Raw genomic sequence first — 19030 nt, 5'->3', positions numbered from 1 at the left:
TGTGAATAGCTGCAATGGAAATATGATGAATTAAATGTTGAATACTTATTTCCCCCACTGTATGAATGCTGTGTATCTAAACAGCGAGCGTGAGAACTCACGCATAATAGCTGTGGTAGTGATGCTGTACCTGTAGTTCCATGGTGCTGGTGTGACTAAAAGCAAAAGCGAGGTGTGTCTGTGTGTGTGTGTGTGTGTGTGGAGGTCACAAGTCACATGCTGAGGATCCTGGCCATTACGGTGAGATAAAAGGTTCAGAGCAAACCCAGTCCCTCCGTTCAGGCGACCTGCGCACTCACGAGACGCCGTGTCCAAGCCGGTGGGGGGCCCGGGGCCGAGCCGTGCCTCTGAAGGGGACGGGGGCACCGGGTTCACTAGGATGTCTAAATCTGACACCTTCCACGGGCCGGGGGGCTTTGGCACAGTGTCCGTCCCTGGTAGGAGGAGCGTTGTTGCCCCCCAGTGGAATAAAGATGACACAACCACAGGAATAGGACAGGAGAGGAGGGAGGGAAACGAGAAATACCACAGAATAAAAAAGGGAGATAAGGAGGTTAGAGCAGGAGGGAAATAAATAAATAAATAGAATATATCGCCCCTTGCTGTTATTTGTTCCAGAGTATCTTTTTATATCAACTGATTTAAACCAGCTGTGTGCCGACTCTCTCTAGGACCTCAGTGGCAGGAACTGCTCAACGAAGGCAGAGAGGGAGAACTGAACAGCAGGACTGCAGCTTAGGGACCCTCTCCAGTGGGGTGAACATGGTTGTGTCACTGCAGCTCAGGGACCCCCTTCAGAGGGGAGAACATGGTTGTGTCCCGTGGTACACCTCCCAACTTTTCAGCTAAGTCGACACTAATGAATATTGCAAGACGCGCGTGGCAATGACTCCCCATCCATCACAATGGTCAACGGTCACAGAGCCGCTCCAACAGCATCGATGTAGACTTGAATTAATAAACATAACCTCTGTTATCCTGCCTGTTTTGTTTTGTTTTTATTTTAGCATTGTTAGAATTACAAAATTACAAATACACCAACAATGTACCACCAAGTAACTAGAACATTGATTCCCCCCCAATTTACGTGTCTATATCTTGTTATTATTGCTTTACATTATTTTATGGTTGTTTGCACTTATATAAGCTTGAAGTTTGCAGATGAGTTAACATGAAGGCTATGACCGTATTATATATTGCTTTATTGGCTTCTATTTGTGCCCTGGTTAGATGAACTTGCTAGTTGAGGTAGGAAACATCTCTTGTATAAAAAATAAGCAATTACTGTGATCAATAACTGATAACACCTACTATGAACGCAAAACCTGAAACCTGTCTCTCCTGAAACCTCTCTGTCCCCACCGTAGAGTTTCTCTACTGTAACAAAAACTATTTAAAAATCTAACCCTTTTTCTATGGCCTCAGGCCCGAGCATGGATTACTTTTTCTTGCGATGATCGATGGATACTGTAGATGATTCACTTACTCAGACAAATGTATTTGTTGTAAGTCACTTTGGATAAAGGCGTCTGCTAAATGGCAAAAATGTAAATGTAAAACAAATGCTTAGAATGACTGTGTAAATAACATATCCCTTTGGCTATATGCAGTGTGTAGAGAGCTGTAAGTAAAGGATTGCCACGTAATCCTTTCCTCTTTTCCCTGCAGAAATGGCACCGATTATTTCCATCATTGCTAAAATATACCGTCTCTGCAAAGCTTGGTCAAAGAATAAATAGAACAACTTCATATAGCTGTTTCCTAAGCTGTTACCCCATTTTAACATCATAAGCGTAGGCAGGGGATTCCAGACCGCACCATCCCTAGCCAGGTGTAGACTTCCATAGGAGTAAAGAGAGAGTTAGGTACTGAGGAGACTGAGGAGACTGGTGAATTCCATTAACTAGGATGGGTACGCAGCAAGAAGAAGAAAACATCCAGTTGAAGACCTTAGGAACAGTGGCCTTGTGAAGGAGAGACCGACCTGATTTTGAGCGGGCGTGGTTGGTGGAAGCGTTGACCCCCAGCGTCTGAGGCTTGAGGGGGTCCGGGGGAAGGTTGTAGCCCTCCTGTCGGCCCGGCACCGGGACTTGGATGTAGGGACCCACGGCGGCCACGCGGCCCAGAGTTCCAGTGGCGGGTTGTGGAGAGGGGGGCCCGTTGGTTCTGTTCAGCTGTGGGGAGAGTGAGTGAGCGAGAGAGGGAGGGAGGGTGGGGGGAGATCAGCGATAGTTTGTGTTTCAAATATGGGCTTCTTTCTGTGTGTTAAGGGGTTTCAGAAGACTGTCCCAGTGTGTGTTGGTGTGCATGTGAGAAAGTGTGGGGCTGTTGAACAGCAGTATACACTTGTAGGAGGGTTGTAACGGTACACAACATTTCGGTTCAGTATGTACCGCGGTTTTGAAGTCACGGTTCGGAACATTTTTGGTACAGCAGGGTAAAAAATAAATTAAACAGTGGTTTACAGAACAGTAGGTCTTTCTTTCTTAATTAAGAAATCAGGTGCCTTGGATAAGTCGTGGACAACTGTAGTTTGTGCTTGTTTATAAAGGTCTGGTATGATTTGCTGGATGAAATGCAGACGAGAGGGAACTACGTAACGAGGCTCGATTACTTTCAACATCATGTTTAATACCTATGTTTTTGAGTATGGTCTGCTGCTATAAAAACACCTATGGCATTTGTTATTGCTTTGGCCCGGTCTGATTTGTTAGCGAGAGGCTGTGGAGATGGGTTTGCACTTCACTATGTTTTTCTTGTACCTGTGATGTTCACATTCGGGTGATGCCGTCTCAAATGAGCGAGCAAATTCAATGTACAGCTAGCCCCAATCCCGATCGTAGTTGAACAATGCCGGCATATAGCTTTGGTCCAATCCACCTGTCATTGTCCATCGTCATTGTAGGTAACTGAGAAACCGTAATTTTCCCAAACAGGAGGAACTTCGAGGAAGCTCTAGTTTAAACTAAAAGCTAAACTACTGACAATCTCTCTGTGCGTGTGTGTGCATGCGTACTGGCTGAGATTACTTCAGCACACAAAAACGTTCTGCAGCCGTAAAAGAATGTGTACCGAACCGAAGGACCCATACCGAACATTTGTGGTACGAATACGTGTACCGTTACACCGCTAACTTGTAGCCTTAAAGACAAGGTCTCAACTTCTACCGTATATGTCTACGCTTATCATGAAGGGGTATGTAAGATTTAGAGTGCGTATGTCTGCCTGTGTGTGTGTGTGTGTGTGTGTGTGTGTGTGTGTGTGTGTTTGTTTGTTTGTTTGTTTGTTGTGTGTTGTGCGCTCCTAGCCTTACAGGCATGTTCTCTTTTTGACGTGCCTCAGCTTTTTTCTTATAGAGGCGCTCCCGCAGCTCTCCAATGCGCTTGTCCATCAGAGTCACCTCCATGTTGCGCTTGTTCAACAGCTCCTTCTGGTGCTGTAGCTTGTTGTTCTGGTCCTGGTTCAGCTTGTTCCGAATCTAAGGGTGAGACAGTGAGGGAGACAGACAAATCAATCAATTGTCCTGGGAGATGACTTTGAAGACATCTAGACTTTAGTGGGAAGTTTACCCAAAATCTATTTTCATGTGTATTTCTAATCAACCCATACCACCTCAAACTATCATAATTTCACGAGCAGCTGCATTGATGGTATCAAAACGCGAGGTCTGCGTTTACTTCCTAAAAAAAAGTTTTTTGCACTCCAACCCTGCTCTGCTACGCCAGTGATTCCCATAGAGAAGCACGTGCTAGCTCTTGCATTGTTCAACAGAAGGACCTCTAGAGAGGGGAATCTTGGAAGTTGTATGTCCCCCTATTTCAGAAACATAGCCAAAACATTATTCTTGCCAAAATCAACATCATCCAAAAGAAAGTGGAAAAGTCAGATCAGGAACACTCTCTAGGACAGGGGTGTCAAATTCCAACGTACTGAGGGCCAGGTTGAGGTTTGTGAATAACATCAGGGGCCAGACATTTAATACAATGATTAGACTTTTTTTTTAATCGAATAAATATAAGTAGGCTAGTAAGTAACTGTATTAAATAAATAAAAATATTGGATGGATGCACAGATATTATATCTATAACTAGGGATGGGACAGAATAGTCGATTATTCGAATAATCGTTTCCAAGGGTCAAAGTCCCTAAAAAAGATTTTTTACATTAGGACCGTTAACATTCTTTTCCATTCAAATAAACGCAAATTAAAGGACTGAACTAATGTCGGTTCTGTAGCACTATTTGTTGTTGTTTTTGAATTAACCATGCACAGAAAAACAATATACACAATACACAAGCATACTATTAATATAGTTCAGTAATTATTATTACTATAGTGTGGAACAGGACAAGAGTATGACGTCATTCAACTGCTCGCGTCATTCAACTGCTCGCGTCATTCAACTTGTGTTTACAGTTGGGCTACTTGATTTTAGCCTAGCCTAGCCTTGTGAGGGCTAGTACGTTGCTAGTGTAGGAATATGCACGTTTTGTTGGTCTCTTTGTAAAAAATAGCAGTGTTTACATCTCATGGCTCTATGGTAGATTCAGTGGAGGCTGGTGACTTCCAGAATTGAGGAGGCCAACATTTTTTCCGCTTGCTCGCTTCACTCGCGATGGAATGTTCCCTGTTCTTCTTAACTGTCTTTGTTAAAAATTATTAATTTGTGTTTGGCGGTACTGAAGGGATTGGGACACTCTCAGGATGGTGGATGAAGCAGCTTTTATTGCCTGCACAATGGGTCATCAAATAAACAAAACAATAGGCATGAATCTCTGGTCCGCCTGCAGCAGCTATTGTCCCTTCTGCTCAGGCTCACAACATTCACCACAACATACTACATACAATCAATGACATGTTAAAAGCACTCAAACACTATGTCAATCAGACACACAACATACAATTCAGAACAATACTTCATCCATTTCTAATATTTATCCTGCAGAACAGCACTCATACACGCGTGTGGCGGAAAAGGGTACTACACGGAGGCCAGGCCTCCTCTGCCCACCCATTTTCAGTGATTTGGCCAATCACATATTGCCATGAAAAAAATTGCATTACATTGACTTCTATGAGAAACCACTTTCCTAGAGGAGGCCTGGCCTCCGTGTAGTACCTTTTTCCGCCACACGCGTGTATGAGTGCTGGTGCTTTACAATTCCAATATTGGGTTTTAGCCATGGAAAAGATTTATGAACAAAACGGAAATAATATTAATAAATGATATTAATATAAAATAAAATAAAATATGTTTTTTGTTAAATAAATAAATAAAAATATATATAATTATTGCTTTTTTAAATCTCTCTCTCTTCTCTCAAATTATTGGGGAGGCCAGGCCTCCTCCACCTCTATGGAGGAGCCTCCACTGGGTAGATTGCATGCTGAAAGTCTGAAAGGAGAAAGAGTGAGAGTATCAGTTGAAGCTGAAGAGATTGGAGGCAGACATGGCTATTAAGGGGCGTCAAAACGTAAAGTTGAAGTGAAATAGCGATGGGATCTAACGCTGGTGGGCAGTGTTTCCCAGGTTTTGATGCGAGTAAAAACATTTTATTGGTCCCTGTTTTCCGAGAGTCTGAGGCTGGACAGCGATAGTACAAAATCGGCATCGCTCTAATGCAAACGTCGGTATTAGCGGCATACATTTTTATGTTCTGCAATATTGTTATGTTAGCCTAATTTAAGTATTCAGAGGGTTTAGAGAACGAATGGTATACATAGAGACAGTTATTATGAATGGAACCGTGTACTCTTATCACCTCGCGTCTCAAAGATGCATGGTGGTGAATGCGCCAAGCCCGTTCGCAATGCTTTAGCCAAAACTTTTTTTTTGTGTGTGTGTATTTGGCCGTTTGATTTCGGGTAGGCTATAGCTAGACCATTGGTAAACATTGCAATTGGAAATGGCCGGACAGCTATACATGCGCGCACCGCTCTAATGTGCTCGTGCACATTTGTGAATGTCGGCACACATCGAATAATCGATTATTCGTTCATAGCACCAACGATTATTTGAATATGAAAAAATGTAGTTATGCACATCCCCAACTATAACCATCAATGATTATGCTTTTTCATTGTTTGTGGGTACTAAGATTGCTGCAGTACAGTCCTGGCAGAGCATCACCAGAGAATATACCCAAGCGCCTGGCTGGGTCAATGGGTCGCAGACAAACACTAAATATGAGTACTTTATTCTGACATTATATATATTTTTTCCCAATACTTTTCCAAATCCAAACTGTTGGGAGTATAGAGCTAATATAAGACAAAATACTTCCTTTTTCCAATACTTATAGAGGGGCACTGTAGGTGAATACTAACAGCTACACTTAAATACAGTGAAACATAGAACATTGATCTTTTAACATACATAAAAGAGAACATGGTAGCGAGTGTGACAATATATTATGGTAGCGAGTTATATATATAACAGCAGGTGATGCGGTATACCTGGAGCTCCTGGTACAGTTTGCGCAGCTCCAGAGCGGCGGTCCCGGTGACCTGTCCTCCTAGGGTGGCCTGCAGGCCGTTCAGCTTCCCCCTGCGCAGGTCCTCCAGCTGCAAGCTCAGCTGCTCCACCCGCAGCACCGCTGACTGCAGCTCCGTCTGCTTCTCATGGAACAGGCCGCTCACCTGCTCGATCTCTGCAGCTGGGAGCAGGACGGGACATTTTACACACACCTAACACTGATGTCATTTTTCAGTTTTTGACAGATTATGAAATAGCAGATTTTAAGCTTTCAAATGATGTGTCATATATTGAAATTGAAAAAAAGTTGAAGAAGATATGCATATTTGAATGTTGGTACACCTCAAATCAACTAAGAGAGAAAATGCCTCTCAAAGGTTTCACACTTTTCACAGGCAGGTAATGGGCAGGTAGTGGGTGGGTAACTACACCCCCAACCACTCCCCCATTACACCCCCATCTGTCAGCAAACACACATATGGTGAAAAAAGAGAGAACTACCCGAAGTCGTTGCGGGCGGGAGCTAGTGTTATAAAAAGCGGTTATGACTTAATTCAATCGTTTGCTCTGAAGAAGCTCCTCTCACAAAACTGGCTACTCTTCTCTACACTCACACAACCCACCTCTGCATTGGATATGGGGGATCACACATAGGTACTGGCAGTTTAGGTGCAGCACTTTGCCTGATCTTCTCAGCTGCTGGCAGTGGGGTCTCCTTTCCGAGGAGCTGTTTCACACATTGTGTTGTTATGATAGTGGTCACCTTCTGTCTGTGGAGCTCCGTCTGACAGTGTGATATGCACGCCCTTTCCTCCATAATATTTTTTTTAAAGTCAGACAGTGGTAAATTATGGTTCACTGACTTAACCTGAATTGTGGCATCTATCTTTGCCAAAATATTGCAATGCATTGGATTTGGTGAGTAATCCCCACTCTACCTAGTTAACTATAACACTACTTTACATTGTTAGCAGGCTCACAAAACAAGCTGTGTTAGTTGAATATCGATGTGTCATTGATTTTAGCTTAGCTTGGTGCCATTTAGCTAAATAAACAGCTCATTGGTGGACGCCTAAGTTAACTTATCTAGCCAGCTAGCTAACGCTATAACGCTGAACTGCTCAAACCTGCTGAAAACCTTGAGGTCCAGTTAAGCTAACGTCTCCATGATTCACACAAGTCACCCAAATTGACGTGAAAAAAACGATAAGCGCAGAAAAGCGAGTTGTTTGCATCCCTGGAAATAATAATTCAATATTCATGATTTTACATCTCATTATAAGTATGACCTATGAGGTACAACAGTAACTATTTTTGATCTCCAATGACCTCATTGTTGAAAGTGTTATGTTCCTAATTGTTCCTCACGTTCCTAATTCAGCATTTAAGCACAATGTTTTGCCCATTTTGACATGAACAACACAACTGGGTTTTGATAATTCTATCCAGCATGAACACATTGTTCAAACACCCTGAAGAGAAAACTAAAGAGCCACTTTGATGAACTAAAATAGACAGAGTGTGGGGAGGTGGATGGACAGAGAGAGGTAGTGATCTTGGGGAGATGCTACACTGTTCCTGTCCAAGAGGGTGTGTGTGTGTGTGTACATACACAGGTTGCCGTTGATGACCTTGCTGTAGTCCACCTGGCCCCTCAAGGCTCGTATCTTCTTGAGCTTGGCCTCCTGGCTCTCCACACGGTCCTTCAGCCTCTGGAGCTTCTCGGTCTCCGACACCGACTGCTGCTGCCGCCGTTCCTGCTGCTTCAGGTAGCGCAGACGCTGCTCCTGGGTGGGGGGGGTTAATATTAAGTAAAAGCAATTGCTAATGTTGAAAAATCAAAGGCTTATGTAACATCACTTTTTTTGCACGGACGCCCCCCCCCCCCCCCGCCCCCCCCCCCCCCATCTTGCAGAATATCCCATCACTAAACATGTAATTTACTTCTATCCACATGGCATGGCTAATGAATACATTAGTGACTGTCTAGAGGAGGAGAGGAGGGTGGGATGACGTCATCTCTCTCGCTGGGTATCCAACTGTGTGTTGCTCCAGTTCACTTCCTAGATGAGATCGGACAAGCTCAGGTTTCCAGAATGACTGCAGGGCATCAAGTAGGCCTACTTCCAGAAGCGTTCTCTGGCACTAAGTACACTCGAGGTATTCTAAAAATGCTCTGTCTTAGTTATTCTGGTGTCTGAACGTCTTAGGACCTGGGCTACAGTATGAAATCAAACATTAATTACTTGTCCAGTGATTATAGCATTTTTTAGGTAATGTTACTTGTTGTTGAAGCCATGAGTGATAATTAAAAAAGGAAGTTTCATCACTGATATAAATCTATATTTGTATGAGAGTAGTAGTAGTGCCTCATCATTATCAAACATGATGTATAGCTTGAAACCTTTCTTTCTTTTTTTAAGTAACTTTAAAAAGTAAAAAGCCGTTAAGGAATTCCTTGAGAACAACAGAGGTAGGCATGTTCAAATCCATTTTGTTGGTGACCCTGCATGCAAAAATGAATGACACCTACTTTTAATCATTTATTATCAGCTCAGTCAATCAACTTGGGCAAATTAAAAGAAGAGAATATGTGTGCTCAACTTGTCAACAGTCATGAGAGCAGAAATGTTCCTCTTCAAAACATTCCTGCAAAAAGATTTGAAACATTCTAACAATGCACTAGCTAAACTAGCTCAAATATGTGGATGCTATCTAGAGTTACATTGAGAGTACCTAGCTTGAGGTTAATGAAGTGTATGTCAGACTGCTTTTAACAGAGATGCATGCGTGTCCGTGGGAATGCTGACTTGGCCATTTGAAGGGCTTGGGCTGGCTGTACACATGTGAGTGTACAATGTTTCAGGCCGGCCATGAATATACTGGAGGGCGATTTGGACTGACTTCATCACAAAAAACGAACTTTATAATGGGGTGTGGACGTACACACACTACAATAGAACAAACAATAACTTGGAAGACAATGACAGCAACACACACACACACACACACACACACACACACACACACACCACTGTCACATGCATGCTCCCAATAGAACCCCATAATATGTGTGTGTGTGTGTGTGTGTGTGTGTGTGTGTGTGTGTGTGTGTGTGTGTGTGTGTGTGTGCGTGTATCGTAAACAGAAGCCATCAATAGCTTGAACAGTGGTGGCTTCTCTGTGACTCCCAACAGCACCCACATCAAAAGTGTAACTACTGCTGCTCTTCATCAATGAACTTTAGCATTAGCATAACCCTTCTGATATGGCCCCACAATGAGATTTGACTTACGCTAACAGCACCATGAACCATGAAGACACATTGCAGTTAAGGCATGGCAATAAAGTTGACCAGAGGAGAAGGAACCGTGTGCGCCAACAAGCACCGTTGGACCAGAAATAAGTGTGTGTGTGTGCTATATAGTGACATGAGAGGATCCTGTACTGTTCCTGAGCTTATACTGTACAGCAGGGGTCACCAACTACATTTGTCCAAGGGCCAGAATTATTCGAAGCATACACTGTGGGGGCCAGACTTTAAAATATATATTTATTTATTTTATTTAGGCATAATTATCATATTATTGTATAATATTTTCACTTTCTTTCTTATAATTAATGTTATTAATGATTATTAGCCTATCAGTGTGAACAGATAGGCTTCACCTAGCAAACAGTATAAGTAAGTAAAGCAAACAGTATGCCTATCACCTACATATTTATTATGATCAAGCAGCAGAAATGTGTAGCCTTCTGTCTGCTCCCCCTGTCCTCTCACAGGTATCAGTTCACCCATCAATCCCCATTGTCTATAGTTGAATAAATCAACATTGTGCAATTTATAACATGTTGTCTTTCTAGATTGTCTTACATTAACATTGCTTTAACAGTTGTCACCCCACACAGTATTAGGCTGTCTGCATTCAGAGCATGGCATACTTGTGTCCTACAAAAACATGTAATCAAGGGACAGCAAAAAACATGCAATATGTCACAAGCATCAGCTTTATTTCACTTTTGAACATCCTCAGTAGCATGTCACACCTGTTGGGACAGTTTAGGTGTTCACTGGAAGGGTACAACAGACTCACAAGCATTTGTAAGAGTACAGCATACTGTCTACAGGCTGGATAACATTAGCTTCTAAGACTGACGTTAGCTAATGCTAACGCAATTTGCCGGCCTTCTGCAAACGTATCTGAGACCAAACCGGGCTACTTAACTGCAAAAGATCCTCCGGCAAGAGAATATGTCCACTATGCAGTGAAATGTTAAACAAGAGCATGTGAACAAAATAAAATAAATACAACAAAATGTTAAATGAGAGCTATGAGTTTGTTCCCATGCTTGCATGAGAAAAGGCGCTACGTCTGCCGCATTCCATTTCATAAAAGACGGGAATTAGTTTCAGCTTCGCTACTTCTATTCAGTGCACAACCAGAAGCAAGGTTGCAGCTTTGTGAATGAGGTAGGTCTGACTCCTCCTGCATTGGAGGAACTATATGAATCTATGGTATTTATTCTAAATACGGTATTTCCTTCCTCACATTTTCTTAATTCATTAATATAAAAAAACGGAAGAAAAAAAAAACATAAATATTCCGCGGGCAGGACGGGAAGCTTTGGCGGGCTGCATCTGGCCCGTGGGCCGCCAGTTGGTGATCCATGCTGTACAGTGATAATCAATGGCCATTCTGTGATATCAACCTGTTTCTATCCCCATTCGACTCTGTCCACCCCCCCCCACTTGAAGTGGCCTCAAGACACCCACACACATACGCACACCTGACCGTTACAGTGTCTTACAGAGGCGAAGTGAAACCAACCAATCAAGCGTAGAGACAGCAGTACAGCCGACACAGTCACAAACATCAGGGTGAGGGTCTGTTACCTTGGCGACGAGCATCTGCTGCTGGGCCTCGATCTGCTGTTGCTGCCGCGTGGCCATCTCCTGCAGCTCAGACAGCGTGAGCTCCACACGGGGGTTCCCCACCTACACACAAACACAGACACGTGTCAACAACTCTGTCAGTTTTGTATGTATAACCACTGCTCCAAAAAATTAAGGGAACACTTCATCATAGTATAACACCAAGTCAATTAAACTTCTGGGATATCGATCTGTCCAGTTAGGAAGCATAAGCATGGTTAATACATTTCCCCTGCTTTGGTGCAAATAAAATAGACAACAGGTGGACAGGAGAGGCAACATCTTTCACCAGCAGCTGTCACATAATACTGTGATCCCATCAGTTTCCAGTGATCGCTTAGCTCTCGCTTTTATTTTGACGTCACGAAAACGAAGTTAATGTCGGAATGTGCCTCTCGTTGTCGTTCAGATAACAGATGCCAAACTGCCTGTAACTACTTGTAACACTAACGAGTCACATGACACCAGGGCGGGAAAACAACATCATTGGGCACAATTAGGACATGTTCACTATGGGGTGTATTCACTTTTGTTGCCAGCTGTTTAGACATTAACAGCTGTGTACTGAGTAATTTTCAAAGGACAATAAATCTATACTGTTATTCAAGCAGCACACTGACTACTTTAAGTTATATCAAAGTTTCAGTAGGATAGTGTTATCCCCTGAAAGGATATAACAGAATATTTGCAAAAATCTAAAGGGTGTACTCACTTTTGAGATATACTGTACCTACTTCTGGGCTTCATTCCCTCCTTGCACCGTTTCATGTGTGCTAAATAAACTAAACCAGAGCTGCCAAGTCTCACGCAATCACCGCATTTCAACCAGTTCTCACGCTCTCACGCCGCATCTCTATTTCTCACGGCGAGAAATAACAATTGTTTCACGGGACTTTTATTTTTGAAATTCCTTGAAAGAAAGCTACCGGACATGAGTTTCGTGGCATCTTTCTGCACGCGCGTTAACTTGAGTCTGCAATCGAAGCGGCAGGCGAGCGCTGATGGAAGAACCTGTGTTCACGCGAACTGCAAGAACGTAGCAAGCAGGGTTGCCAGATTGGGCTACTTTTGGTCACACTGGACGGGTGGATTCGGCAGCTTTTAGACCGGTTGGGCTGGACATTGTCAATTCCGTCTGGCAACCGGGGTAGCAAAATATGTGCATACATTACAACATCGTATCTGGTAGCCTACTGGACTGGGTTGCACCAATATGGCGTAAGTCATTACTAAATGCAGGCATTTAGTAGTTACTAAACCCCTAGTTGTTACTAGTTAGTTTCAAACTAGTTGTTTACTAATTTCGGTTGCACCACACCAATCTTTTGCCAATCTTAGCTAGTAAATACTCAGTTTTGGTAACTGTTTTTTGTGTCTCTACTGTAACATAACCAGGTACATTAATAAGAATTATTATTATTATTAATAATTACAATTTACAATACAAATACAACAATTGGGGGTCCCTGACCCAGGAAAAACCCTGGTATGTACTGTATAACATGATAGCCATCTATGAGCAATGCACTGTATATAAGATGATGACCACGGGTCTTTCTGCTGCTGACCAAGGGGCTGAGTCCTGTTGATGGGGTCAATTTTTCTTTTAGAGTCTGTAGGGCAGGCTACTGTATTTGTTTATTAAGATTTCATAAATATGATATATTGTCTGATTTTTTTTCTTGTTTTATAAAATGTTATTATTTATTATTTTCATTTCTTGTGCTGGTTTATTATGAACAACATGTAAAATTGCAGGAAACTAGCACAAATAATTGGGTGGGAGAGAGGGGCCGCCGCTGCCAAAACGTGCACAGTTTTGGGTCGCTCCACCGCCAAAAAATCTCACTCCAAACTTTTGGTGAAACTTGGCAGCCCTGCTAAACTAAAATGAAACAACCAAGGACCAGTTCACCAGTGACTTCAACCACCTCACTTGAATGACACATTTGAAGATCTCGAACAAACTGCAAAATCCCATCAACTTGTCTCAAACATTTCACTTCTCCAACCACTGCAAATATACTCTCTTTCTCTGAGTGTATCTTTTATTACACAATTTTGTAATGGATTAGTACAGGCTCACACCCTAGCCTAGTGTCTATGCATGTGTGAGAGCTGGCAGAAGCAGGCAGACTGAAGGAGGGTGGTACTATGAGACACAGTACCTCTCCTCTCTGTCATCACTTGGAAAAGCCTCAAGCTAAAATCCTCAACTGAGTTGGAAGCCTGCTGCAATGGCTTGGTTTTTAATCATGTTTTTTTTTTTGCTGATGAAGATAAAGTTGTTGTGATAAACAAAAATAATAAATGTATATTAATTTTACTAATATGAACTGCCGTTTTAATGACAGAAATAAATCCGCCTGCAACTGTGCATTAGTCCACCACTACTTGGTGACAATCGTCCTCATCCATAAATCTGCCATATGAGGAACCTGACAAAAACAATCACACAGCCAGGGTACAAATACCAACTGCACACGTCAGGACTGACAAAATTATGTCTGTTTGTTACTCTCGATGCACAGCTATAAAGGAAAAAAAGAAGAAAAGCAAAGCATGTATGGTATCTTTTTAGTTCAGTCCAGCTCCTGATTGATTGGAGGGGGGAGGGGGTATCATATCGTAATGTAACGTATCATAATGTAACGCATCATAATGTAACGTATCATAATGTTACGTAATATAAACTGCAATGATGGCAACCCAGGTTTGAGACCGGTCTGAGTGCTCAATAAGACTACAGCGTTTCCCATACATAGACGAGACTGTGGAGAGCCGTCATAGTCTCATAACAAACTGAAAGTATTTTTAGTATAGTTTTTTTGGTTTGGGGGGTTTTAGCAGAACCCCCGACAATTTTTTTACATACATACAAATTTTTTTTTTTTATCCATACATGGTCCACCCGTCAGCCTCACAAAATCCTGTGGGAAGCACTGTACAAAGTGTGTGTGTGTGTGTGTGTGTGTGTGTGTGTGTGTGTGTGTGTGTGTGTGTGTGTGTGTGTGCATGTGTAAAAACTGGGAATGCCTCGCAGACCAGTCGCTCTACTAAATTGCTCGATGGAAGATTGACGACTGCCTTTTAGATTAAACAAGGGTCCATCCACTGGAAATCCTGCTTAAAAAGACAGACTACAGAAAACAAATCTAAACCGAAGTCGACTTACACACGCTGCCAACAAACACCGGGTGGCCTCCTGTTCCACTACTCACTGTGCACTATCCGTTTCTCTCCCTCAGAGATGGATGGAGTTTTGCAGGGAAGAGAAAGAACATTGTGAAAAGGTGGACTAATGAGGGAGCTATAGGATGAAGAGGAGAGATGTTCTGTCTGTAACCCCTGAGGAAAGGCCACTGAGTTCTTGTTATATCCATGTGTGGTGCTTTTACCTTTGTCTTGCAGGTAGAATGGAGGTTGCTGGGGCTAATTGCCTAATTGAGTGGCACCTGTTGGGAAGGCTTAAAAGCTCCTCCACCACACACTCCCTCTCTCATTCAACTGGAAGACACTGGTGGAGCTTATCAAGTGTGTGTGTGTGAGTTGAGCTAATAAGACTTTAATATTATTAATCAAGTCCTTAGAATAATCGGCACTTTCTTGATGTCTTGAGTGGGGGTAGGGGGAATCACTTTGTCGGGGTCATCAGATGGGCACTCTCCTTCTTTGGTGTTTCGTTGATAGACCCACGGCACCTCCAGAGGGCTCAACAGCTACACCTGGTGTCCCAGGTGCACTCACTCCCATCTGTTTTTACCCATCTTGCTGGTCATTTTGCATTTTCCCTTTTTTCATATTCCATTTTCCTTTCTTTTCAGCCAAATCCAGTTGCTGCTATGCTCAGCAGCCTCTGACAGAGACATGACAGCAGTCCCCCTTCAGCAGTCTGGTTGTTGATGTGGCAACCAAACCTCTGCAACCAACCTCTACGGGGAGCACCTGGGTTCGCCAGCCCTGTTGCACTGCCTCAGCTTCTATATCTGAACACTTCAACCTTTTGCGTTCATCCGCTTCACCAACTGCAGTCTCCCATGGCACAGTTAGTTCCACGATGTCCAGGGACTTCTACGAGGCTGACCACAAGATCAGGTCTGGCTTGAGATTACCGTAATTGTAATGATCTCTTGCAGAAAGATTAACTTCTGGTCTAGATCAACCTGCATTTTACAGTCCTGCACTGTGTCCAGCAGGGTCGATCCCATTCTTGCAGATGGCTTCACTGGAAGTTGTCCTGCTCTTACGAAGGTGGTGGTGTTTGAGAATCTGGGCATTGGGGAAGAGAGGGCATTGGTGGTGGTTCTCCTTCCTTCCAGAGTAATCGCCAGTTGTTGCAGGACCTGGTTGTGCCTCTAGGTGTAGCGGCCTTGGGAAAGACTGGTTTTGCAGCTGGTGAGGATGTGCCTTAATGTTGCTGGGGTTTGGCAAAGAGGACAAGATGGATCTTCTCCAACCCACTGGTTAGGTTGTGGGAAGAACATCGTAGGTGTCTCTGATGATGAAACTAAGTCTGCTTCCTTCCATCTCCCAAAGATCCTTCCGGGTGAGCTTACGATGCTCCAGGTATTCCCAGTTAGTCCATTGGACCTTGGCTACCACCAGCTATCTTCTCTGGGTGGATGTTGCCTTGTGCCATGTGGGTTGACTTGTCCCGAGTCCAAAACCACCTCTTCCCTGCTGCAGTTGTCCTACGATGTCTCCATGTCTGATAACAGATTTTGCTTGCTGTACGGCCTCAGACGAGGTCCACTTCCTCCCAGTTGCCAGCTCGGAGCACCTGCTCATATCAGTCTTGAGACTCGGTCAGGGTCATGTCCAACCTCACTTTGGTGCATTTGTACTCTTCAGTGAGGCCACTTCATGTATGAACTGACTGACTTTGGCAACATCAGATGGGGGAGCAATCCGAAATGCAGTTTCAACTTGCCAAGGAGCAAGGTCTTGTCGATGCTAACAAGGCTTTTGATGGTTTCTTCTATCAATTGGTCACTCTGGTCTGAGTGTGAGGCTAGCGTTGTACCACCGCCCGAAGCTCTTGACTGGCAGCTCTGACACCATCAGGATAAGTGTTTCATTGATGTGGAATCTCTGGTCTACGAGCTTTCCTCTGACGATGGATATGCTCCTGGATTTTCCTGGAGTTTGTGAACTTCATCTGTGCCCAAGTTATGCTTGATGATTTTACAGCAGACACTTGGTACATGCAATGGTTGAGGTTGAGATGAGAGGTTGAGTCTTTCACGTCTCAAAAACTAAATCCTGCCTCACTGTACACATTTGGAATTGAGCCCCAGGTCTCCACTGGCGGGAGACAGCATTAACTGCAGAAGTTCAATGAACCGTTTGTAATGTGACTAAAATGTCTATGGTCCCCTTCCTTCACCCAGAACCTCACAGCACAGGCACATCTAGGTACATGCACATGAAATCCCTGACAGAAACCACCACAGTCCACCGACAATCACCCACTCAGTCAAAGTTAAACTCTGCCCTTGCGATACTCATGTGACATTCAACTTCCGAAAAAATCTACTACCTAAAAGCTTCACATGGGCTACTACGATACAGCGAGAAGGTACTGTCAACATTGAAGTGTTGAAAATTACAACGCTCCTTACCTTGCTCACAGTCCTACCCCGACAGCAGTGAGTGAATCCTGGCTGTGTTTGTGTGTGTGTGTGTGTGTGTGTGTGTTTGTGTGTAGGATCTACCGTGACGAGAGTGGAAGAATAACAAGTTGGAATGGGCGACAAGGGAGTCAACTAGGGGGGAATCAACTAAATGCGCTTCACGGAGAGGGGGACAGAGAGAGAGCCATTGGCACAAACAGAAACGCTTGAATGCACCCAGGCAAGACAGTGACTAGGACTAAAGGAAGAAAACACACACACATCCCCGAGAGAGAGAGCCACCACAATGATGGAGGAGGGAGATAATAGGAGACATGGGTTTTTCCCTCCTGACAGACACGTGTCCCCTGAGGATTACCCTCCCTTGCTCTGCACAGATCTCCTTACGTCCAGACATTTCTCTGTGTGCATAATGCTTGTGCATGTGAGTCCTTGTTTTCCTGTGTGTGTGTGCGTGTGAGACATGTGCATATCTAAATGTTTTTCCATGTATGTTTGTGCACTTTCCGTGTATGTTTGTGTGTGCGTCTTACAGAGACATTGTGTTTGTGTGTGTGTGTGTGTGTGTGTGTGTGTGAGTGAGTTTTCTCTGACAGCATCCCACGCAGGGGCTGAGCAGGCCTACACCGGGCGGAGAGCAGCCCCTCGTAGCTAGCGAGCATTAGCATGCAAAAATACTTCTCCTTGCTAAACTGAAAATACGACTTAGACATGTTAAATGGAGATTTTCTCTATTCATGACAATAGCCACAGTAGTCTAGACAGAGTTAGGAGGATGTTAGCATCTTTAGTCAGACTGGTGGATTCTGTTCTAACAGCACTTTCTCTGGGACTCCCGCCTGGCAAGAGGCAAGCACACTGCGTTAGAGCCCACTTAAAGACCGCTCTGTCTCTGTGAGGTCCCCTTCCCACCTGGCTCCCTTCACTCAAACACTGGCCTTTCACCCGCACTCACGGCACACATGAACACACAATGCCATCTTCTTGCACACCAATATGCAGCCACCCACCCATAACCACACCTGTATCAGGGGAAGGAATCCCTGAAAAGAAATCCAGTTTGGAGTGTCGCAATGCTGTCGTCTCACAAATAAATAGATACCTAAATATATGAATATATCAACACATAAACAACTCATCCGCCATTATTGCGTGCCGTGATCGTTTGTTCCCACCCTGTTAAGGTTAAATTAGTTCTGCTTCCTCAACCACGGCTTTTCCCATTCTGGAATCTGGGACAGATGGTAAGAGAGAAGGAGAGGAGGGGGGGTGGCATGCCAGAGGCTGCTCTTATCAGTGTACCAGCCTCATCCATCCACTGGCCTTCCTACAGCCAGCGGGCCTACCACAAACAGCACTGTGCCCTTTATGAGGGGGGATGAAACTGGGATTGGGACTGACGCTCCCAGTACCGCCTTTATGAGGGGGAATGGAACTGGGATTGGGACTGATGCTCCCAGCATAGCCTTTATGAGGGGGGATGGAACTGGGATTGGGACTGAGGAAGGCCAGTGGACGGATGAGGATGGCACCCTGATAAGAGCAGCCTCTGGCATGCAGTCAGGAAAAACTCCTGACAAGACATTTCAACTATTGTACATGATGTGTTACACAGTTCTTACCCCGTTCTCGTTGTGCTTCTCCCCACCGCCTCCACTCCTCCGGTTGGCCTGGTCTTGAGACTGTTGGCTGCCTGGAGATGAACGAAGAAGCAGGTGAATGAAGTCTGAGCAGAATGAACAGACGCACGCACACACACACACACGCATTCATGTACAGTCCAAGTGCTTAAGTTGATTCAGTCTTCTTCACCACCACACAAGACCAGCACAAAATAGGCTTTAGCCTTTTCTCCTTCTACCAAAACATCCCTGCCCACATACAGAGACAAACATCCCCCAAAAACAAAACAAACTGACTTTGTACAGCGGTTGTGAGAGTATCAGGATTACATTTTGCTTTTTATTTAACTCTACTCACCTTTCCAA

The 19030-nt window shown here is 44.0% G+C and overlaps 1 protein-coding gene across 1 annotated transcript in view; it reads right to left on the bottom strand.

The window, feature by feature from the left end:
- The window catches only part of ppp1r13bb (protein phosphatase 1, regulatory subunit 13Bb), a 72140-nt gene that overhangs the window by 17976 nt on the left and 35134 nt on the right, over positions 1 to 19030 (bottom strand). The window contains exons 5-11 of the mRNA XM_080538794.1: positions 18665 to 18735; positions 11371 to 11472; positions 8089 to 8263; positions 6458 to 6657; positions 3314 to 3478; positions 1985 to 2174; positions 300 to 434 (exon numbers count right to left, since the gene is read on the bottom strand). Of these exons, the coding sequence (XP_080394920.1) occupies positions 300 to 434; positions 1985 to 2174; positions 3314 to 3478; positions 6458 to 6657; positions 8089 to 8263; positions 11371 to 11472; positions 18665 to 18735 (1038 nt within the window). The remainder of the gene's footprint in view (positions 1 to 299; positions 435 to 1984; positions 2175 to 3313; positions 3479 to 6457; positions 6658 to 8088; positions 8264 to 11370; positions 11473 to 18664; positions 18736 to 19030) is intronic.

Source organism: Nansenia antarctica, assembly GCF_963989245.1.
Source record: "Nansenia antarctica genome assembly, chromosome: 1".
NCBI lineage: Eukaryota > Metazoa > Chordata > Actinopteri > Argentiniformes > Microstomatidae > Nansenia > Nansenia antarctica.
Note: the sequence above shows the minus strand (reverse complement) of the source record. Positions and strands in the feature narration are given on the sequence as shown.